General features: G+C 41.1%; 1 protein-coding gene across 2 annotated transcripts in view; it reads left to right on the top strand.

Moving 5' to 3' along the window:
• Positions 1 to 24,789, top strand: part of LOC132381412 (histone deacetylase complex subunit SAP130-like) — a 58,878-nt gene that overhangs the window by 30,120 nt on the left and 3,969 nt on the right. The window contains exons 14-20 of one of the 2 annotated variants that reach the window (XM_059950814.1): positions 828 to 999; positions 2,327 to 2,431; positions 9,480 to 9,832; positions 10,930 to 11,187; positions 11,439 to 11,564; positions 13,799 to 13,902; positions 22,035 to 22,148. In XM_059950814.1, coding sequence (XP_059806797.1) covers positions 828 to 999; positions 2,327 to 2,431; positions 9,480 to 9,832; positions 10,930 to 11,187; positions 11,439 to 11,564; positions 13,799 to 13,902; positions 22,035 to 22,148 — 1,232 coding nt within the window. Of the gene's footprint in view, positions 1 to 824; positions 1,000 to 2,326; positions 2,432 to 9,479; positions 9,833 to 10,929; positions 11,188 to 11,438; positions 11,565 to 13,798; positions 13,903 to 22,034; positions 22,149 to 24,789 lie in introns of both variants that reach the window. The other variant, XM_059950807.1, reaches the window with a different exon arrangement.

The following is a 24,789-nucleotide window of genomic DNA, read 5'->3' as shown; positions in this document are numbered from 1 at the left end:
TGACTAGTATCGTGCCATGGATTGGTGTTGGGACCTTTGTTGTTTGTTATTTATTATTTATATAGACTATTTGGATGTAAATGTACAAGGCTTGATTAGTAGCTATGCAGATGGCACAAAATTAGGAGATGTTGATAGTGAAGAAAGTTATTGTAGATTACAGGGGGATTTTGATTTGTTAGGGAAATGAGCCAAGAAGTGTCATGGATTTCAATGTAGATGAGGTGATGCATTTTGTAAAGTCAAGCCCCAATTATGCCCCTTTAAACAAAGTATGTGGTTCAGAGAAGAACAGGGAAGCTCTTTTGTGACTTGGCCAATATTTATTTTCATCTATTCATCCCCATGGGGTATATTAGCTACAATAGTAACCATCCTTTAATGTACTTCATTGTTTGTAGTTTTTGTAGGACACTGATTAACTAAATGGAAATGAAGCTGTACTTCGTGCCTTTGGAGCATATGCCAAGTGGCAGCAAGTGGAGAGTGGATCTTGATTTTGATTAGTTGTACCATTCATGGTTCTAAACATCACTCAGAGCAGAGGCATTCCAATCACTTGATTGGGAATAAGGAATAGTCCTTTCTGTAATGAAAACAACCAGCTGGATAATAGTAGACATCTAGTAATTGCTGGTGGGATTTGGGTGAATTTTAATCCTTGCCGTTTGCCTACAGATTATCTTGTTAGTGTTACATCTCTGAAGTTTGCTTGATGCTTTTTACTTTGAGCTGTGTTGTTCATTCTGTCTGTGATTGTGAATGTGTTTTACGTGTCAATCCACGAGAGGTATCATTGGTGCTAATTTTTGCCCATTTTTCAGCAGTGGTGTTGACAGATGGAGCCACCATTGTAGCAAATCCCATCAGCACATTCAGCGCAACGCCTGCTATCACAACTGTGATTCAAACCCACACTCAGAGTAGCAGTACCACGGCTCCAGCACAGGGATCTTCGCCACGACCGAGTATTCTGCGCAAGAAACCAGCTTCTGATGGGTAAGGACATTTAACTGGACTTAACACCAGTCAAGCTGATACATTTCAGTTGCTTGGCAGGTGTAGTGAAACCTATTTAGTTATATTAATGAGATCTTCTTGCTTTCATCAGATTTGCATTCTTGTGAAAGAAGGGGAAATGGAAGAGAAATATATCTCCTTAAACCATTTAGTCCAATCTTTATAGGGTTCTAGTCAGTATCTTTGTAGAGATATAGCACCTATGCCCCTCTGATTCTCTCACCAACCCCGTGCCCCCAACTTACCCTTAATTCCCACCAGTTTTTCCCTAGATTTTGCAACTCTATGATTCTACACTAGCAGCATTTAAAGTGGTAAGTTAACGTACCAACCTGAACAATCTTTGTAATGTAGGAGGAAACCCATGCAGTCAAAGGGACAATGTGTAAACTGCACACAGAGAGCACCAGAGGTCAGGATTGAACCTGGGCCTCTGGCACTGTGAAGCAGCAGCTCCGTTACCTGAACCACTGGGCCACTGCTTATACTAGCTAATATTTTAAATGAACTGCCATTTCCAATTCACATCTGAAATCACTGAAATGACTTCTATAGCCATATGTTTTTTAAGTGCCATGTTAATATAACTCGGTGTTACTAGAGTCTTGTTCAAGGTGTCTAGTACCATTATTACTTTCAAACAATGACAATGAATTTTGTCTTGGATGTATACTCAACCACCATTTTAGGTCGGCTGGTGGTGCAGTGAATTAAAGCGCCGGACTCCAGAATGGAGGTTCTTGGGTTTGAATCCAGTCAGGCCATTCCCAAGTACGCTTTCCATCCGTGCCGGGTTGAGTGTTGAGCTCGCAACTCAACCTTGTAAAATAAAGAAAAATACTGCAAAATGGCTGTGTGAGGAGTGGCATGCCACAGTCTTTCGTTCCGCACCTTGTAAGGCATGAAAATGTCCAATGCTGGCCTCTCAGGCCTGAGTCAATGTTCCTTCCTTCCTTACATTTAAAAAAAAACACAAAAATTCTAGAAACACTTGGCATATTAGGCCTCATCTGTAGAAAGAGAAAACAGTTAATGTTTCTAGTCCTGTTCTAGAAGGCAGTTCTGCATGCTTTCAGCATTTTCTGTTTCAATTTAAGCTGCCAGTATCTGATTTTTTTTTCCTGCTTAATTAATGTATGTTGAAGACAGAAATTTGGTTGAAGTTATTGTCTGTCTGTACTTATTGCCTGGAATTGTTCAGTTGGTCATTCCCTTCAGATACCATTGTGTTGCAATTATGCTTCTACTCTCCAGGGTATCTGAAATGGCACATTATTCACCATTTTTATTATGTTCTCATTTTCAGCATGGCTGTTCGGAAGAGTCTCATTCCTCCTCAACCAACAGAGGCTACAAGCCCTCGATTAGATGGCACAATGCGGAATGCATCAGGATCCCCTAGACCAGTTGGGTAAGATTAGAATTTTGAAATTGCTCCTTTTTATTCAGCTTTTAAAGCAAGAAAAGTGTGGCCTCTGAGGTCTAAATAAATCCTCCCCCCACCCCACCCCCCTAAATTCTCCAGGTTTTAACCCTGCTCTGTTAGCAGTAACCAGGTAACTTCAAATTAATGTTGAAGTTAATATTCAAGTTGTGGAGGAATCAGTTGTGGCTCCTTATCGGGAAGTACAGAATTTATAAGATCTTGTGGATGGATGCCATTCAAGGATGACTTATCATCCTGGTGTGTTTCAGTTAAAAGTTCTGTGCCTTCAGGAATTCATGTTATACATTGAACACGAGCCCAGGTGAAGGGTCTAGACCCGAAATGTTAACTGCCCATTTCCCTGTGTAGCGATAGCCTGACCTGCTGAGTTCCTTCAGTGCTTTGTGTATTTGCTGCAGAGATAATTTTCTGGTGATATTTGAGGCAGTATTAGGGTGAAAGCCACAGCTGTAGCTGTAAAGGTCATTATCTTTTATGGTAAGTAATTGAAGTACAGTCGGCCCTCCTTATCCACGAATTCCGCATGCGTGAATTTAACCAGCCACAAATCGCGAAAACCCGGACGTGCCTTCCAGCATTTCTTGTTCAAGCATGTACAGACTTTTTTTTTCTTGTCATTATTCCTTAAACAATCTTACATAGTATTTACATTGTATTAGGTATTATAAGTAATCTTTCGTAAGATCTTTCAAATCTTTTATAAGTTCACCTCTTTCCGATTGCTTTATTATTTTCACTTTATTTTCAATCTTTATCGTGATTACTTTTGTGAACAGAAACACCGTGGATTCAGATTTCTGCTGCTGGGTCCTAATGTCCACCACACTGAGACAGGTTAAATATGGTCTGGGGTTCTGTTGGGTCCTAAGGTCCACCAGATTGAGACAGGTTGAATAAGGGACTTGAGCATCTGCGAATTTTGGTATCCACGAGGGGTCCTGGAACCAATCCCTTGCGGATATGGAGGGCCGACTGTATTTTAATTGTTTTGTGGAAGGAAGTTGCTCATGTGACAAGCTTGCTGTGTACTTTCTTATTTTTTTTGGAAGAGGTGGTTGCTTTCTCCTCCTTGCTTATCCAACCTAGTAAAGCCACTAAACATTTGACTGCAGGGTGTGCTAGTGATAGTGTGAGCTGAGTAGAACCTACCCTGAGCACCTCTGTCCATTGTACTTCGGCTGCTTTCCTCTAGGCTCTGGAACAGGAGAACAGCCAGATAATGATATAATTATATTTGAAATATAGCCTCAGTCCATCTTTATCATTGCTTGTCTCTGTGAGTTGCTGATGGCTTTTCACTCTGGAGCAGAAAAATAACAAGCAAGTTCCGAATCATAGATGTTGTTCACAAGTGAAACTTGCCTGAAGTATGTAAGCTGATTGGAGTATTCAGGCCAAGTGCATGCTTGATTTGGGCCTTTCAGTTGAATGGTAGCAGAGAAAATGCCCCCATCCACAGGTGTTGGTCTATTCTCACATGATCAGCATGGTTGTCATAAGGTTGCAGGTTTAAGTTCTGGATAATCAAGTACAAGGGTCTTGGCTTGTACAGTACTACAGAACTGTAGCTATACCTCACAGTTGAGGAGTTCCTCTTTGCTTAAAGTATGCTTTTCTCAGGTGCATGTATGTAATGATCCTGAGAAGTTGTTTTGTGAATCCTGTGAAGTTGTTTTTTGATCAGTGTTGTTTGTGAGTGCTTGCCATGCACAAATTGTCCACCATTTTCCTCATTACTGTTTGATCTGGCCCAGTGAGGTTTCAAAGTGCTTGTTCTTCCATGATGAGTGTTAAAGTTTCTGCATTTGTTCAACACTTTTAACCTGCACTTTGTGAGAAATTCAATTGTTCATTACTGTGGTGGTACTACTAAGATGCTCATGGCACTTGCCTGCCTGTTTCAAAAATCGGGCTTCTAGTTGCAGTTTGGATTGATGAGATGTACCATTTAGTAGGCTGAATGGTTTAAGGCTGACTATCTGATCAGAGTATTCATGGAGTCATATACAGCACAGAAACTGGCCCTTCGGCTCATCTAGTCCATGCTGAACCATTTAAACTGCCTGGTCCCATTGACCTGCGCCTGAACCATAGTCCTTCATATCCCTGCCATTCACATACCTATCTAAACCTCTCTTAAACATGGAAATCAAAATCACATCCATGCTGGCAGCTTGTTCCACACTGATGATCCTCTAAGTTAAGAAATTTCCCTTCGTGTTTCCACTAAACATTTCACCTTTCTCCTTTAACCCGTGACCTCTTTTAGTCTCACCCAACCTTGGTGGAATAAGTCTGCTTGCATTCCTCTCAATCTTCTACGTTCTAAGGAATAAAGGTGTAATCTATTCAGTCTTTTCTTGTAACTCAGGTCCTCCAGTCCCAGCAACATCCTTGTAAAATTTCTCTGTACTCTTTTCTGTAAGTAGTTGACCAAAACTGCACATAATACTCCAAATTAGACTTCACCAATGTCTTGTACAATTTCAGCATAACATGAACTCAGTACATTGATCCCTGAAGGCCAATGTGCCAGAAGCTTTCTTTATGACCCTATCTACCAGTGATGCCACTTTAAATCAATTATGGACCTGCATTCTCAGATCCCTTTATTATCCCACACTCCTCAGTGTCCTACTGTGTAAGGTACAAAGTACAACACCTCACACCTGTCTTTAAATTCCATTTGCCATTTTTCAGCCTATTTTTCCAGCTGGTCCAGAACTTGATGCAAGCTGTCCAGCATACCCCAGTCCTGTTGTCATCTGCAAATTCACTGATCAAATTAACCAAATTATCATCCAGATCGTTGATATAGATGACAGACAACAACAGGCCCAGCACCAATCCCTGCAACCTACAGAGAGGCAACCATCTGGACCACTCTCTGGCTTCTCCCATAAAGCCAATGTCTAACCCAATTTACTACCTCATCTTGAATGCCAAGCAACTGAACCTTCTTTAGCAAATCCTCATGTGGGACCTTGTCAAGTGCTTTACTGATGTCCATGAAGACAACATTCACTTTCCTGCTTTCATCAACTTTCTTGGTAACTTCCTCAAAAAACACTAAGATTTGTTAGACCTGACCTACCCACACAAAGCTGAGCTGACTATTCCTAATCAGTCCCTGTCTATCCAAATATTCATATATCCAGTCCCTTAGAATACCTTCCAGTAACTTTCCCACTACAGATATCAGGCTCACCAGCCTATAATTTCCTAGTTTATCTTAAAGATTTTCTTAAACAGCAGAACAACATTAGCTATTATCCAGTCCTCTGGTAGCTTACCTGTTACCAAGAATGATTTTAAATATCACTGCTGGGACACCTGCAGAGATATTTCTGCACTTACCTCCCAGAGGGTCCTTAGGAACAATTTGTCAGGCCCTGGGAATTTGTCTATCCTAATTTTCCTCAAGACAGCAAACACTCCCTCTGTATAGGGTCCATGACCTTGCTGCTGCTTTGCCTCACTTCTACAGAATCTGTGTCCATCTCCTAGGTAAATGCAGATGCAAAAAATTCCATTCAAGGTCTCCACCAACTCTTGCTCCATGTATAGATTACCATTCTGATCTTCCAGAGGACTCATTTGCCCCTTGCCATTCTTTTGCTTAACAAATCTGTAGAATCCCTTAGTATTCTTCACCTTGTCTGCTCATGCAACCTCATGCCTTATCTTAGCCCTCCTGATTTCTTTAAATGTTCTCTGGCAGTTTTTATACTTCTCTAGTACCTCATTTGTTCCAACCTGTCTATCCTTGCTATGCACCTCCTTTTTCTTAACCACAGCCTCAATATATCTCAAACCAATGTTCACTAAATCTGTTATACTTACCTTTCATTCTGACAGGCACATACAGGCTTTCTACTCTCAAAATTTCACTTTTGAAGGCCTCCCACTTATCAAATACACCTTTGTCAGAAAGCAGCCCGTCACAATCTACACTTGCTAGAACTTTCTGATACTATCAAAATTGGCCTTTCTCCAATTTAAAATCTCAACCTGAGCACCAGACCTATCCTTAATTATCTTGAAACTAATGGCATTATGATCACTAGATGCAAAGTGTTCCTGTAACCTGCTCTGTCTCATTCCCTAATAGCAGATCCAGTATTGCACGCTCTCTCCTTGGGACTTTTATGAACTGATGAAGGAAACTTTCCTGAACACATTTGACAAACTCTATCCCATTTAGTCCTTTTACAGTATGGGACTCCCAGTCAATATGTGGAAAAATCACCTAGTATAGTTTCTTGCAATCTTTCTACAAATTTGTTCCTCTAAAGCCTGCGGACTATTGGGTGGTCTATAATATAACCCTCTTAATGTACTTTCTTATTCTTCTGTTCCACCCATAAAGCCTCTCTTGATGAGTTCTCCAGTCTGTCCTGACTGAGCACTGCTGTGAAATTTCCCCTAAAGCCTCCCCTTTTAATTCCTCCCAATCTAGTCTAAAACAATGCAACTTCAAAATATTGAGCTGTCAGACTTGCCCCTCCTGTAACCAAGTCTCACTGATAGCTGCAGTAACATAATTCCATGTGTTGATCCATGCCCTGAGCACATCTGCCTTTCCTACAATACTGCTTGCATTGAAATATATGCAACTCAAATATTAGTCTCACCACGTTCAATGCTTTGATTCCTGACTTTGGGGTCTTAACAACATTGATCTCCACAACCACTCTGCTATCTGTTCTTGCACTTGGTTCCCATTTCCCTGCAATTCTAGTTTAAACCCCCAACGTACAATACTAGGAAATCTTCTCGCTAGGATATTAGTTCCCCTCCAGTTATAGGTGCAAACCCTCTCTTCTGTACAGGTCCCACCTTCCCTGGAAGAAAGTGCAATGATCCAAAAATCTGAAGCCTACACCAATACCTCAGCCATGTATTAAGCTTGTATGGTCTTCCTAGTTCTGACCTCACTAGCACGTGGAATAGGTAGCAATCCTGAGATCACAGCCCTGTAGGACCTGCCCTTTAACTTGGCTCCTAACTCCCTGAACTCACTTTGGGGAACCTCGTCCCTCTTCCTATCTATGTCATTGGTACCTGTATGGGCCATGACCTCTGGCTGCTCACTCTCCCAGTTAAGAATGCTGAGGACTCCATTGGAGATACTCCAATGGAGATACTCCATTGTACTCAGGAAGCAACATACCACCTGGGAACCTCATTTTCATGCACAGAGCCTCATTTCTGTTCTCCTAACTAAGAATTCCTTATTATCACAGTTCATCCCTTCTTCCTCCTTCCCTTCTGAGTCACAGAGCCAGACCCAATGCCAGAAACTGGACTGTTGTGACTTTCCTCTGCTGGGTAATCTCTTCCCCCCCCCCCCCACCCCCCACCAAACAGTATTCAAAGTGGTAAACCTGTTGTTGAGTGTGTTGGCCACATGGGTACTCTGCACTGATTGTGTCCTGACTGTCACCCTGTTTCTTGTGTCCTGCACCATGTGTGTATTTACCCCTCTATACGTCCTATCTATCAACCCTCAGCTTCCCAAATGATCCAGAGCTCATCTAGTTCCATCTCCAACTCCTTAAAGGCTGCAGCTGGATGCACTTCTCACAGATGAAGTCATCAGGGACACTGCAGGTCTCCCTGTTCTCTCACATCCCGCAAGAGGAGCATTCAACTATCCTGCCTTGCATCCCTACTGCTCTAACTATGCAATTATAAAGAAGGAAATGATAAATAAACTGGGATGAAGAAATCTACTTACTGCTTTTTCCCTTCTCTCACTCAAGCTTAACTCACCAAAGCTTCAAAGAGCTAAAGCCTCAAATCCCCACTTTAACGTTGCCTGCTCCAACAGCACTGTTTGCTGTGCTGTATTTTTTATTTGCCCTTGCTAATGAATTACTTTCTCTGGCTGCTGTTAAACGCCAAAACTCCCACGAGTTCTTTAATGTCCTTTTTAATGCATACTTACCAACCTGTGTGAGTCCCCTCTTGTTGCTGATCTCTGATTGGCTGCTGTTCATATGCCTTATTACGTGAGGATGTATAGCTCCTACTGATTGCTCACTGTAGAAGCCAGTGAATTAAGTTGAAACTAACGAATATATGGGGTTTACTTGGATGTAGAGTTCTGGTGTTAGATTCCAATGTTTAAATCTAAGGTTCTTTTAGAAGTACGAAATGAAGCACAAAACTTATTGCTTCATGGTTGTTTTATTAAGTGCTTATGGAATAGGAAAGTTGAACAGCTTTGTGTTTAGCTATTTTATACCCAGAGGTAAAGGAAAAATTATATTCAAATCTTTAGATAAGCATTAAGCAATTAGAAAATACTTATTTCATACTACAGTACCAAGTTAACCAGTGAAAATTCATTTATTCACTTAATGCAGAACAAATAAGTTTCCAGAGCTTTCCAGAATTATACTTTGTACAGCGGCAGAGGCGTATTAAACTTGCATAAAATACAAGTTGATAATTAATTGTTAAACTGCAAAGAAAATAACAATTAAAACATCTAATCTAGTAACTAAACACAGAACTAGCAATGAAAATGATAGAAAATGTTCTTGCATGTTGTTAAGTACTGAATCTTCCTTTTGATGATGGCTTTGCAGTCCTAATGTAAATTAGAGCTTTATACAGCATCAATATCTTGAAAGTACTGTATAATGAATTAATTAATTCATTATGAAGTGTAGGAACTGCCTCAGGTCATTTGCATGGAGTGTAATGGTGACTAGATAATGTTTTTGTGATGTTGGTTAGGGAATGTTGTTTGGGATTTTTTCTATTCACCTGGGCACACAGAACCGGTAATTTTATGGTGCCACTGCACATTTCTTTAAAACCATGGGAGCAGAATCACATGATTGCTTAACACTGCTGTGTCAGGTTAGTTTTATGTGTTTGTGACTTGTGAGTTTTGTGTTTGTGAGTTTTGAACAAACTGACCCTATCCTTGTAGGTACTCTTTCACAGCAGCTGATGGGGTATTTTGATGTTTGATTCAGATTGTTTCTAACTTTTTCAGAACAAAATCTAAGCCAGAGATCCATGTTTCCATGGCCACACCTGTAGCTGTTGCAATGGAAGCAGTTAGCAACCAGAATATGGAAACCATACCAGGACAGCCGGCTTCTCAGCCGCCTCCACCACCAATCCCAACACTCATTGCAGCCACTGCTCCCCATCCTCAGCCTACAGCCTTGTCAACTGTTCCAGCAGCCGTCTCCACCACTCCTCCAATTTCAGTCTCCATGGCTACAGTGGTAACTCCTCCATCACAACCAGTTGCCATCTCGGTACCTGTCTCCATGAGCTCAACGTTACCGGAGGTGAAAATCAAGCAAGAAAGCGAGTCAGCAGATGCACTGTCTGTATCAAGTAGGTATCCTCTTTGCAGAGCACAGGTAAAGATTGAGTTGGGTACAGTGAGTTCTGTTTTACTCTGCAGAATAGGCTATTGATGGCAACTTTTTTTTTTGTCTGAAGAAAGTGGGAAGCAAGTGAACAAAATTAACTGCTGAGCCCAGCATCCCACGGCATAGTGGGAAGCATTCTGAGCACCAAAGTCATTTGCAGTATTGTCAGTTCTTTTTATGAAGATCAAGCTTGAATAACTTATATTTCATACTTGCAGAAGAGTGCTTGAGAGTGCTTTATAGACACAACATTCTATCTACTGGGGGATTTTTTTGGAAGTAGGTTGGAATCTTTAAGGAAGAAAATGGTCAGGGAGCTGGAATCTGGAGCAACACAATTTTCTGGAGACACTTAGCAAGTTAAGCTGCAATTGTGTTTGGAGAGGAGGTGGTGGGGTGTACAAATTCCTTTTCTCACAAATGCTGCTGAACCTGAGTTCCTCCAGCAGATTGTTGGTCGGAAAAAGAGTGCATATTGCTGCTTGAATTCCAGCTATAAATGTACCTTTAGCTTAGCCACGTATTAAATCAGAGTGCAGTGTACTGACCCCCTCTCCCCTCTCCCCCACTCCTCCTCTCCCCTACCAGTGTTAGTCATCATTCCTTCTTATCTTATTCCTTCTAATGCTTTTGATGCTATTCATTATAATAGTGAGGTAGTTGGTTACTCTATTGAGTGATTTTTTTTTTAGTATTTTCTGACATGTGGATAAAATTGATTTCAAGAAAGTTTTAAGAAAAATAACCTCTTTGTAACCCATGGACAAGCTCCCAGGAGAGGAGACAATTGGTGACCCAATCCTTCCAGATAGCTTACTCATTTAAATCCATTAATTAGTAGAGGTTTTGGGTTAAAAATGATTGGGATATTCAACAATATGAATCTGTAAAGTTGCTTGGATGCTGTGTATTTGTTTATTTTTTAGGTTATTCATTTGTTTTTCCTTGTCTCTCTCTGTTTCAATCTCTTCCTTTTTTGCCTCTCTCCCTTCCTCTCACTATCATTCTTTTTCCTTTCATCTCCACATTCTCTTGCCCTCTGCCACTACCATCTCCCAGTTGCAGTATCAACATCACAGAATATGTCGGTGACTTCGCCTACTCTGACTCCAGTGGTGAACAACCTCAGCCTTCCTGGGAACGAGCTGCCACTGGGTGCTTCTCCCCGAAAGAAACCCCGTAAACAACAGCACATCATCTCCACAGAAGAGAGTGAAATTATGGAAGCAAATAGTACAGACGAGGAAAAGAATAGCAGCAGCAAGCCAGTGCTGATCAAAGCAGAGAAGAGGAAATCACCACCAAAGGAATATATAGGTAAAATGGATTTGCAGCTACAATGAAGACTGGCATTTGTAGTTGAGGGAGGGGTGAGGGATGGTTGTGGACCCAAGATGAGCAGAGCGGTGATTTGTAACCCCAAGAGGGGGGGAGAAGAAGAGATGTAACGTATCTGACAAAACAAAATCATTCAATCCTAACCCAAAGCAGCATCTTTATTTTGGCAATGCAAATCCTTTTAAAATCTTTCTAAAATCTCTCCACACAACCAAAACCTTGTTTTGCAGATGAAGAGGGTGTCCGATACGTGCCTGTGCGCCCTAGACCTCCTGTTACGTTACTCCGACATTACAGGAATCCCTGGAAGGCAGCTTATCATCATTTCCAAAGATATAGCGATGTGAAAGTAAAAGGTGAGACTTTATTTCCATGCCTACTGCATTACGGATGAATCTGATGTCCAGTGAGTATTTTTGAACTGAATCAAATATGTTGTCAATATTACATGTCATCGGTAAACTTGCTAATCATATCTCCTTATTTCCTAAACTTTGCTTATGCGACCTTGTTTGAAGAGCTTTTTAGGATATCCTTCCTTATTACTGCAGTGAAAGACTGTATCAGTACTGTAATGCACTTCCTGTTTCACAGCACACCGGGCTATCTTCTGCCAGGAATTGAGTTACCAGTTCTGCCCTTCTTTCAACCAAGTTCAGTGTTATCATATTCCTGTTCATAAGCAATGCTCTCAATCCACCACTTCCCTTGCATTTGTCCCGTGTGCCTTATCATGCCTGTGTCTGATCTGCCTACTGAATATTGTTTTCCTTCCAGATCTGACGGCACTCTGCGACCAACTTTGTCACACGCCCTTGCCAAATTAGCTAAAATTCTCTGCTGTGGCACTAGCTTTTGAGAATGTTGAACCCATTCTGGTTTAGTTGTAACCTGTCCAATTTGTACAGCTGCTACCTCAAAAGTGGTCCCAATGAAATTCTAAACTCTTCCTCCTGCAGCATCTTTTCAGCCATATGTTTCATCAAACAATTTCTATACTCTAAGCCCAAGGCACAGAAGTAATACAAAGATGACAGCCTTGAAAGTCTAACTTTTGAATCTGCTACCTAGCTTCCTAAATTTTTGTTGGATAAGCTAATACCTCTTACCTATGTTATTTGTACCAGTAAACTTGTTTGCAATTGAATTCAAGACTACTGGCTTTTAGAAGCACTTGTATTGTCATTTTTCTTCTACTGTTATTATGTGAAAACATTTAATACTGCTGGTAATAAGACTTCTGTCAGTTGGCATCTGAACAATGAGGGGTATAATGTAAACCTTGTTTTACACTGTAATAGGAAGATATTTAGCTATTAGGTGCAGATAAAGAACCCAGAAGACAGTGGTTGGTGGCTTTGGTATCAAAACAAGTGCATCACAAATCAAACACGAGGAAATCTGCAGATGCTGGAAATTCAAGCAACACACACAAAATGCTGGTGGAACACAGCAGGCCAGGCAGCATCTATAGGAAGAAGCACTGTCGATGTTTCGGGCCGCGACCCTCCGCCAGGACTTCCTATAGATGCTGCCTGGCCTGTTGTGTTCCACCAGCATTTTGTATGTGTTGCATCATAAATCAGATTGATCCATTGAAACATACGTTGAAGCTTAGTTAAATATTACGTGCAAATGCTCCCTCTACTGCCCTGGCAGTGCATTGCGTATAAAGCTAGGCAGGGAGTTAAAACACCTTCTCAAAAAATCACCCCATCCAGAAGCTTTCTTCAGTGTTTTTAATGATAACTTTTTGAAAACCACAAAGTTAAGGAAAACACATACTAGATTCAATACAGAATTGACATACGCCTGAATATGCTAATATTGTCGATCCTGATCAGTGTTAAACAAGGTTATACACAGATAGTTATGCCGTGGACTAGAACGAACTCCTGGAAAAACAATAGCTTAATAGTTTGTAACTATAAATCTAATACTTCTTTCAAAGTACATTTACTAATGTTTACCAATATTAAGAAAGCTTAAGCCTTTCAGATATTGCTGTTTCAAGGGCAAGTAAAGAGTGGATGGAGATGGATGTCTTTCTACTGTGTGTACTTCAAGTTGAAATCTGAATTAACCTGTCAGGAAATGATACAAATACAGATTGTAAACAGGAAGTGACACTTGTACAAAACGAACTGCATATAGAACAGTGCCTCCAGTGACATAACACTCCCTTTTCCACCATCATTGGTCAGAAGGTTCAGCTGGGCTAGAAATCTTAGACTATGACTTAAACATACAACTTTCTACTAAAATTGCTACTTGAGCCAAGTTCAATAAATGTGAAGAATCACTGCCAAAGTAACTTGTTGCTTGTGTAGTTCGGGGAAAAAATATATTTACATTTTAACTAGGAGAGCAATAATGCTCTGATACTAGATTTCAGGAGATCTTTGATTATAATTTTAGATGGTGCCTAGTCTATTTCTTTTCACTTGAGGGTTCTTGGGTTTAACTGATCAAATGCAACTTGTATTTGTCTGTGAGAGTACATAAAATCTCTTGTAACGTTTTGGTTGGTTGATTTGTTCCTCACTGCACAGTAATCCTGGATTGATGCCTTCCCTCTCTTTACTTCTAGAGGAGAAAAAGCCCACACTACAAGAGATAGCCAATCAAAAAGGAATAGTCTGCAAGGCTCAGGGTTGGAAAGTACATCTCTGTGCCGCACAACTCATGCAGTTGGTAAGTTAGGTGAAGACTGCATATTCGTGCACATTGCAAGCAGTTAGATGTGTAGCACCAGGTGTCTTTGGTCCAATTTTATAGTCATTGGTTAAGTATGATATCTGTTTTTCACAGACTTTTAAAAAAAAGTGTCTTTTGAAAATACCGTCGCCTAAGTGTCAATAGCAATCTCCACTTGTATCTTATGTTTTGTCTTGAAAGAAGTTCTTTTGTTCTGTTCTTAAAATATAGAAGGCCACTTAGCATATCAAGCCAATGCTATGTGTTAAAGCAGTCTCATCTGTCCCATTTCCTCTAACTTTTGCTGTTGCTCAATCTTATCAGAGATTCCTTAATCTTATCAGAACAGATATCTGGCAATAGTTTTCTGAAAAACAGATTTTTTTTTTCCTGAGAAGTAATAGAACATGGAGCATAAAACATTACAGTGCAATACATGCCCTTCAGCTCATGCTGTTGTGCTGACCTTCAATTTAACCCTTCCCTCCTACATGGCCCTCCATATTTCTGTCTTGTATGTGCCTCTTTAAGAGTTTTTAAAACACCCCTAGACAGGATGTTCCACGTTTCGTATTTTATATATCCCCTTATACTTTTCTCCAATTACACACTTTCACATTAGCCATTTCCACACTAGGATAAAGCTTCTGACGAGCCATTTGATCTGTGCCTCTTATCATGTTGTACAGTTTGATCAAGTCATCTCTTATCCTCCAAATGTGCATATCCAAATAGAAACACACACACACACACACACACACACACACACAACAACAACAACTTACCCTCGGCATCTCCTTTACTATTTCCAAGCACCTTAAAACTGCCCTCTCGTGTTAGCCATTTCAGCCCTGGGAAAAAGCTTCTGACTATGCACATGATCAATTCCTCTCATCATCTTGTACACCTCTATCAGGTCACCTCTCATCCTCTGTCACTCTAAGGAGAAAACACCACATTCACTTAACCTATTCTGGTAAGGCAAGCTCCCCAATCCAGGCAACATCCTTGTAAATCTCTTCTGCACCCTTTCTATAGATTTCATATCCTTCCTGTAGTGAGGTGACCAGAACTGAGCACAGTACTCTAACTGGGGTCTGACCAGGGTCCTAAACAGTTGTAACATTACCTCTCGGCTCTTGAACTCAGTCCTCCTGGTTGATGAAGGCCAATGCACCGTACGCCTTCTTAACCACAAAGTCAACCTGCGCAGCAGCTTTGAATGTCCTATGGACTCGGACCCCAAGATCCCTCTGATCCTCTGCACTGCCAAGATTCTTACTATTAATACTATATACTGCCATCATATTTAACCTACCAAAATGAACCACCTCACACTTATCTGGGTTGAACTCCATCTGCCAATTCTCAGCCCAGTTTTGCATCCTATTGATGTCCCGCTGTAATCTGACAACCCTCCACACTATCCACAATATCTCCAACCTTTGTGTCATCAGCAAATGTACTAACCCATTCCTCCACTTCCTCATCCTGGTCATTTATAAAAATCACAACTACATGCAGAATATGACCTGTCCGCGACCATTCTTTGCCTTCTGTGGGCAAGCCAGTTCTGGATCCACAAAGCATTGTCCCCTTGGATCCCATGCCTCCTTACTTTCTCAATAAGCCTTGCATAGGGTACCTTATCAAATGCCTTGTTGAAATCCATATACACTACATCTACTGCTCTACCTTCATCAGTGTGTTTAGCCACATCCTCAAAAAATTCAGTCAGGCTCGTAAGGCATGATCTGCCTTTGACAAAGCCATGCTGACTATTCCTAAGCATATTATACCTCTCCAAATGTTTCTTATCAACCACTGAAGTAAGACTCAATAGCCTTTACTTTCCTGGGCTATTTCTACTCCCCTTATTGAATAAGAGAACAGCATCTGTAACCTTTCAATCCTTCGGAACCTCTCCTGTCCCCATTGATGCAAAGATCATTGCCAGAGGCTCAGCAATCCAATTTATCCAACTTGATGTTTTCCAAAAGCTTTAGCACATCCTCTTTCTTAATGTCTATATGCTCAAGCTTCTCAGTCTGCTGTAAGTCATCCCTACAATTGTAAAGGTCCTTTTCTGTAGCGAATACTGAAGCAAAGTATTCTTTAAATACCACCACTATCTCCTCTGGTTCCATATACACTTTTCCATTGTCACACTTGATTGGTCCTATTCTCCCACGTCTTATCCTCTTGCTCGTCACATACTTGGGGTTTTCCTTAATCCTGCTCGCCAAGGCCTTCTCATGGCCCCTTCTGGCTTGCCCAATTTCATTCTTAAGCTCCTTCCTGCTAGCCTTTTAATTTTCTAGATCCCTGTCATTACCTAGTTTTTTGAACCTTTCGTAAGCTTTTCTTTCTGACTAGCTTTTCAACAGCCTTTGTACACCATGGTTCTTGTGCCTAACATCCTTTCCCTGTCTCATTGGAACATACCAATGCAGAACACTACGTAAATATCCCCGAACATTTGCTACATTTTTGCCGTACATTTCCCTGAGAACATCTGTTCCCAATTTATGCTTCCAAGTTCCTACCTGATAGCTTCATATTTCCCCTTACTCCAATTAAACGCTTTTCTAACTTGTCTTTTCCTATCCCTTTCCAATGCTATGGTAAAGGAGATAGAATTGTGATCGCTATTTCCAAAATGCTCTCCCACTGAGAGACCTGACACATGACCAGGTTCATTTCCCAATACCAGATCAAGTACAGCTTGTAGGCTTATGTACATATTATGTCAAGAAAACTTCCTGAACACCCCTAACAAACTCCTCTCCATCTAACCCCTCACTCTAGGGACATGCCAATCGAGATTTGGGAAATTAAACCCTGTCATTATTACACCTTGCTCTAGGAAGATGCCAATCAGTATTGGGGAAAATAAAATCTCCCACCCCAACTACCCTGTTATTATTGCATCTTTACAGAATCTGTCTCCTTATCTGCTCCTCGATGTCCCTGTTACTATTGGGTGGTCTATAAAAAACACCCAGTAGAGTTATTGACTCCTTTCTGTTCCTAATTTCCACACACAGATTCAGTAGACAATCCTTCCATGACTTCCTGCTTTTCTGCAGCCGTGAAAGGGAGAGAGAGTGAAACTAATAGGAGATGGGAAGAGGATGTGTTGGGAAGACACAGGAGAGAGGGCAAAAGACCTATAGGGCAAAGGAGATGAGTGGGACAGGGAGAGAGGGAGAGCAAGGGAGAGAGAAACAATTGGAGAAGAAGAAAGAGACCAATAAAAGGGTGGGACATAGGAGGGAGAGGGAGCGAGACCAATAAGAGAGAGGGGAGACCAGTTTGAGAGAGAAGGACACCACTGATGTACCCAAGTTATCATCTGTACCTTATAAAGCTGTAAAGTTAATTGTGGGATTGAAAGGCTATAGGGATTTAAAACATTTAACAATTTTTGAGGATGTGACTAAACACGTTGATGATGTAGAGCAGTAGATATAGTGTATATGGATTTCAGCAAAGCATCTGATAAAGTACCCCATGCAAGGCTTATTGAGAAAGTAAAGAGGCATGGGATCTAAGGAGAACATTACTTTGTGGATTTAGAACTGGCTTGCCCACAGAAGCCAAAGAACGTTTGTAGACGGGTCATATTCTGCATGGAGGTCAGTGACCGGTGGTGCCTCAGGGATCTGTCCTGGGACCCTTATTCTTTGTGATTTTTATAAATGACCTGGATGAGGAAGTGGAGGGATGGGTTAGTATATTTGCTGATGACACAAAGGTTGGGGGTGTTTTGGATAGTGTAGAGGTTACAGTGGGACATTGATAGGATGCAAAACTGGGCTGAGAAGTGGCAGATGGTGTTGGCAGATTAGTGTGAAGTGGTTCAGTTTGGTTTGTCAGATGTGATGGCAGAATATAGCATTAATGGTAAGACTCTTGGCAATGTGGAGGATCGGAGGGATCTTGGAGTTTGAGTCCATAGGACACTCAAAGCAGCTGCGCAGGTTGACTCTGTGGTTAAAAAGGCTTATGGTGCATTGGCCTTCATCAATTGTGGGATTGAGTTTAAGAGCTGAGAGGTAATGTTGCAGCTATATAGGACCCTGGTCAGCCCCGAAGTGGAGCACTGTGCTCAGTTCTGGCCGCCTCACTACAGGAAGGATGTGGAAGCCATAGAAATGGTGCAGAGGAGATTTACAAGGATGTTGCCTGGATTGGGGAGCAGGGTTTATGAGAATAGGTTGAGTGAACTCTGCCTTTACTCCTTGAAGAGATGGAGGATGAAGGTGACTTGATAGAGGTGTATAAGATGATGAGAGGCATTGATCATGTGGGTATTCAGAGGCTTTTTCCCAGGACTGAAATGGCTAACATGAGAGGGTACGGTTTTAAGGTGCTTGGAAGTAGGTACAGAGGAGATATCAGGGGCAAGTTTTTTATGTAGAGCGTGGTGAGTGCGTGGAATGGGCTGCCGGTGACGGTGGTGGAGGTGAATATGATAGTGTCTTTTAAGAGACTCCTGGACAGGTGTATGATGGAGCTCAGAGAAATAGAGGGCTATCAGTAACCCGAGGTAATCTCTAAGGTAAGGACATGATCAGCACAGCTTTTTGGGCCGAAGGGCTGTAGGTTTTCTATGTTTCTTTGTGACAGTACCTCTGATCAGCAGTGTCATGCCCCCACCTTTTTTGCCTCCCTCCCTGTGCTTTCTGAAATATTTAAAGCCTGGCACTCAGAGTAGCCATTCCTGTCCCTGAGCCATCCAAGTCTCTGTAATGGCCACAACGTCATAACTCCAAGTACTGATCTACACTCTAAGCTCATTTGCTTTGTTCATGATACTCTTTACATGAAAATAGACATAGTTAAATTAAACTGACCTTTTTATTGGTATCAGTTTATTATTGTCACATGTACCAAGATACATTGAAAAGCTTGTATACATATTACGAATAAACAGTTCTCTGGCTTCAAGCCGAGTACAGGTTTGATTATAACTAGCGTTTTGATTACATACTTCGACATTTTCAGGGTTGATGCCTAGGTATATCTAGACTAGTGGTATTTATGCCCCTGTATTCCACCCCTCCTGATTGGTTAGTCCTCATCCAATCAGGTTGCCGCTTTCCCACTTTGTTTACAATTGAATTCCAGTCCTTGCTTGGAGTTAGACTTAGTCTTTGTTAAAATTATTTTTCTCTAGGCTTCCTTTACCAGGCGGTCCCGAAAGCATATTGTTTATACAGATCATATCATTAAACTATGCATTCAGCTAAAATAGGGTAAAACAGAAGAATGCAGAATTAAGTATAAAAGCTACCAAAAAAGTGCAGTGCAGGTAAGTGATAAAGTGTATGATCCTAATGGGGTATATTGAAGCCACGAGTACATTTCAGTATCTGTTAAAGAGATTTGATAACAGTGGGATAAAAGAGTTTTTCTAAGGCTTTTGTATCTCCTGCCTGTTGAGAGAGGGATAAGAGGATATTCAGGGTGGGTGGGTTTATTGATTATGCTTTTAAATAAATAGCGGTGATTCTACAGGAAGTTTAAAATAATAACTCAGAAAATAGAGTGGTTTTATTAACTAGCACCAGAGATATAATAGATAAACAGTTGGAAATATACTTGCATAATTTGGATCAATCTACTGTTAGATCAAGATAAATTTTATTTGCCTACTTGCGTCCTAAAATGCTTGATTCACATCTTGTTAAAGCCCCCATTGCTACCCACCATCCCTATACCTGATTCCTATGTCCGTTCCCCAATGTCTTTCGTAACAACCCCCATCTTCTGTAATCCGTAGCTTTCCTGATTGGCTGTGTTATTTTCTCCATGTTGGAAAAAATGTCTGTGCGTGTTCTTGTATGCGGTGCTTGTTCACTTACTCCCAGTTCCCTGAGCTACGCGTGCAATGGAGTATCACTGCGAGGAGGACTTGTAGGAAATTCCTGCAAATCCCCTTTCCATCATCACTTTGTTTCCTGGCTCCAGTGAATTTCGATACCCTGCTATTTATTTCTCTGAAATATTTTGGTGGACTCCATGTAGAGGTTGTGGTCATCTGCACAGGTGATAATGCAAAACTAATGTGTAGCAGCGCCACAGGCGTATGGCATCCGGTAAGCTGCATTCACAAGAAAAGCTTCTTAAACATAGATTATACACAAATTTTACAAGGAAAAAAATGCAATTGTATTTTTTTTAAAATAGCCCATTTTAGTCCACAGTGATCAGAATGGCCAGAGTTTTACTAAATTGTAGTGGTAATTAAGGTTTTGCCAGTTGGATTAAGAACCAAATTGTTCAAGGGAAGTAGCTGTGCTTGAACCTGGTGGTGTTGGATGTCAGGCTTCTAGACTTGCTGCTTGATTGTAGCTGCAATTAGATGTTATGACCCAGGTGGTGAGGATCTTTGATAGATTTTACTGCCTTAAGACAGCACCTTTTATAGGTGCTGCCGATGATGTGGAGGGATGTGCCTGTGATCTGTTGGGTTAATACACTACTCTCTGTAGCTTGTATTCCTGGACATTTGAATTGCCAAAGCAGACCATGATGTAACCAGTCAGGATACTTTCAACAGTGTGTCTGTAGAAGATCAAATAAGAGTGACATCAGTATGACTGTAGGATGCTGCTGAGTCTGATTTCATGCTGGAAACACACGCAAGGAGTTCCAGTGTACTGTCTGTAACTTGATACCGAAGGGAAAAGTTATGCTGAGAAATGCATTTGAAGATATTCCAGCGCATAAACCAAACATCTGCCAATTTTGCTGTTTATGGAAAGGAGCTGAGGTATGTGTTTACTAGATACCTTCTCAATTGAAGCACACCAGACTCTGCATCACTATGATAAAAGACCCATTGTTGTAGTGGGTGTGTGGATCTAAATTTACCAGTAGAGCTCTGTAAATAGAATGATCTTTGTATTTGGTTGTCAGCTGTGACCTTCATTAAAAGTTGTTAACTAAGTGTTTGCTGAACGCAGCTGTAATGGTACTGGATACTGTGTACAATATTATCTTGGGGAAGCTTTGGTGCATTGTTCATGCTGATCTCTGAGTGAGTCGTATCAGCAAAAGTCAAATTCTATTTGTTTCATGATGCTAGATGTCTGACAGATGATTACATGAAATCATTTATAGTTGAGATCACAAACAGTGGTGAGTCAGGACCAGTTTCAGTCTTAGTGACAAAGCTGTCATTATGAAAGGTGACAGAGCAAGGTGGGGAGGTGCTTTAAATACACAAAAGCTGATGCTCCCTTTGACCCTGAAGTAAATGATCATTTTTGGCAAAGGAAAGGGAAGACTGTTGGAGGCTGTGATGTTAGGAGGTACTGTGCTCTTTGAAATAACTGCAGTGCAGTTTGCAGATGGTTCACACTGCATCCACAGTGCTCAAGGTGTGAATTGTTAGGTTGATGAATCAAGCAGGATACTTCATCCTCACTACTGTTTAACTTCCGATCTGTTGAAGCTGCATTCACGCAGACAAGTGAAAAATAATTCATCATGCTTCTGACATGCTTGCATAGATGTTGAGAAGGGAGACCCTGCACAACTGGTCTAAGTTGAGTTCTGCTTGGTGGTGAACTACAAAATGGCAGTGTTAATGACAATATTATGATAAAGTGCCTTGTGCTTGTTGGTTAAATGCTACTTGTCACTTCGTCTTTGACTGAATTTTGACAAGGCCTTTGCTTGTGTAGGCATGGGCTCTGTAAGACTTGGGAGCAGAATTAGGCATTTGGCCCATTGAGTCTGCTCTGGCATTTGATCATTTCCCGAGGAGCTGTGAATACAATTGAGCGTCATCTACTCAGTGGATGTAACCACAAGAAATATTGGTGGGATTTTAATTTCCACATAAAGGGCATTAAGAATTATCTGTTTTACTTTCAAGGCTCGTGCATTAATAATGGCTATGAAAATTATAGTAGAGGTTTCCTAGAATTTGCAGTGCTTAAGAACTAGGGTGGGGAGAGAGAAGGACATTTAAACTAAAAACAGATTCTGTTCATTTGTTTCCTGACTGGGTATCATAACGTTCAAGTATTTACTCACTGCAGATTACTAAGAAAAAGTTTGGAATTTGAGCTCAGTCCTTTTTATTAATCTTTTTCTTTTCCTGAACTCTACAGACTAGCTTGGAACATGATGTGTACAACAGATTGGCTTCATTACAGGAAGGGCTGATTCCAAAGAAGAAAGCGGCTGCAGATGATGACATGCATCGAATCAGTGAGCTGATCCAGGTTTGTGGATGCCCTGTATAAGCAAACTGTGCAGCTGGCATCTCAACTATGCATTGCTGGGAGCAGAATTAAGTACTGGCCCATAATATATACAAGGTCGCATCTCTGCGGTTCCTGAGGTCTGGAGGTAAATGTCACCTGGGCCAGATGGTCTACATCCCAGGGTTCTGAAAGAGGTAGCTGAAGAGATTGTGGAGGCATTAATAGTGATCTTTAAAGAAGGACTGGAAAATTGCAAATGTTACTCCATTCTTCAAGAAGGGAGAGAAGCAGGAAAAGGAAATTATTGGCCAGTTAGTCTGACCTCAGTGGTTGGGAAGATGTTGGAAGTCGATTGTTAAGAGTGTGGTTTCGGGGTGTTTGGAGGCACATGATAAGATAGGCTAAAGTCAGCATGGAAATTCTTGCCTGACAAATCACAAACAAAAAAATCTGTTGGAATTCTTTGAAGAAATAACAAGTAGGAAAGACAAAAGAGGATGTTGTGTACTTGGATTTTCTGAAGGCCTTTGACAAGGTGCCATACATAAAGCTACTTAACAGAGCCTGTGGTATTACAGAAAAGATACAAACATGGATAAAGCATTGGCTGATTGGCAGAAGACAAAGTGGGAATAAAGGGAGCCTTTTCTGGTTGGCATTCCACAGGGGTCTGTGTTGGGACTGCTTCTTACTGCACCCCTCTTACAAACTCTTCGCCCTCCTGCCGTCTGGGAAAAGGCACTGAAGCATTTGAGTTCTCACGACTAGACTATGTAACAGTTTCTTCCTCCAATCTATCAGACTCCTCAATACCCAGAGCCTGGACTGACACCTTTTTGCCCTATTGTCTTGTTTATTATTTATTGTAATGCCTGCACTGTTTTGTCCACTTTATGCAGTCCTGGATAGGTCTGTAGTCTAGTTGTTGTTGGGTTTTTTTCTCTCTCTCTGTTGTTTGTGCGTAGTTCAGTCTAGTTTTTTGTATTGTGTCATGTAACATCATGGTCCTGAAAAACGTTGTCTCATTTTTACTATGTACTGTACCAGCAGTTATGGTCAAAATGACAATAAGAGAGACTTGATTTGACTTGAAAATCTGTTGGAATTCTTTGAGGAACTAACAGACAGGATAGACAAAGGACTGTCAGTGGGTGTTGTTTACTTGGATTTTCAGACCTTTTGACAAGATGCTGCACATGAAGCTGCTAAACAAGAGCCCATAGGAAAGATGCTGGCATGGACAGGAGATTGGCTGACTGGCAGGAAGTAAAGAGTGGGAATAAAAGGATCTTTTCCTGATTGGCTGCTGGTTCCTAGTGGTGTCCCTCAGAGGTTGGTGTTGGGACTGCTTCTTTTCACATTATATGTCAATGATTTAAGTGATAGAATTGATGGCTTTCTGACTATGTGGGTGATACAAACTAGATTTGGGGCAGGTAATGTTGAGGAAACAGCAAGTCTGCAGAAGGTTAGGAAAATGGGCAAAAAAGTGGCAGATGGAATATTGTAAAGGGAAGTGTGTGGTCCAGTATTTTGGTAGAAGGAATAAAGGTATGGATTATTTTGAAGAAAATGCAAAAATCTGGGGTGTAAAGGGAGCCCTTGTGCAGGATTCAGAAAAGGTAAATTTGCAATTTGAGTAGGTGGTGATGAATGCATATTCAATGTTAGCATTCAGTTTAAGAGGACCAGAATATAAAAGCCAGGATGTAATGCTGAGTAGTTCTGGGCTCTTTTCTAAGAAGGATTTGGTGCCATTGGAGAGGGTCCAGAGAAGGTTCACGAGAATGATGAAAGAATAAACACACGAGGAACATTTGATGGTTTTGGGCCTGCGTACAGTGAAGTTTTGAAGAATGAGGGGGAATCTCATTGAAAGCTATTGAATATTTAAAGACCTAGATAGAGTGGACATGGGGAAGATGTTTCCTACAATGGGGGAGTCCTGTACCAGAGGGCACAGCCTTGGAATAAAAGGACGTCCATTTAGAACAGATATGAAGAGGATTTTTTTTCAGCCAAAGAGTGGTGAATCTGTGGAATTTATTGCCCCAGATAGCGCTGGAGGGCAAGTCATTGGGTATCTTTAAAATGTAAGTTGAATGGTTTTCGATTAGTAAGGGCATGGAAGGTTATGGGGAGAAGGCAGGAGAATGTGGTTGAGAGGGATAATAAATCAGCCATGATTGAATGACAGTGCAGACTCAATGTGCCAAATGGCCTAATTGTACTCATATGTCTTACGGTCTAGTTATGTATCACTACAATTGCTTCCTGTCCAAGCTATAACACTACTGCTGCCCTTTAGCTCCATCTCAGCATGATAACAGATTATGTTAGCACAATGATTAGTCACCTTGACTCACAATCTGGTGGTGTGGATTGATTGTCCACAGGCAAGTATTCAAGTCCTGTCATGACAGCTGGAAATTTTAAATGCAGTAATTAATTGTGGAATTAATTTCTTTCCAGAGGATGTTAGTGAATCTGTTGGTTGTTCATTAACATCCTTTTAGGAATGAAATCTGAGGTCCTCAGCCTAGTTTATTCTTGGTCTGTAACAATGTGATTCTTAACCACAGTCTAAAAAGACCAGGCAAACTATCACAATGATTTGCTATTCTTGCTGATGTTGCTTATATCCACTTTAAAAATGGCC

This window comes from Hypanus sabinus, chromosome 2 (genome assembly GCF_030144855.1).
Source record: "Hypanus sabinus isolate sHypSab1 chromosome 2, sHypSab1.hap1, whole genome shotgun sequence".
Taxonomy (NCBI): Eukaryota; Metazoa; Chordata; class Chondrichthyes; order Myliobatiformes; family Dasyatidae; genus Hypanus; species Hypanus sabinus.
The sequence above is the reverse complement of the archived record's forward strand: the minus strand, read 5'-3'. Positions and strand labels throughout refer to the sequence as shown.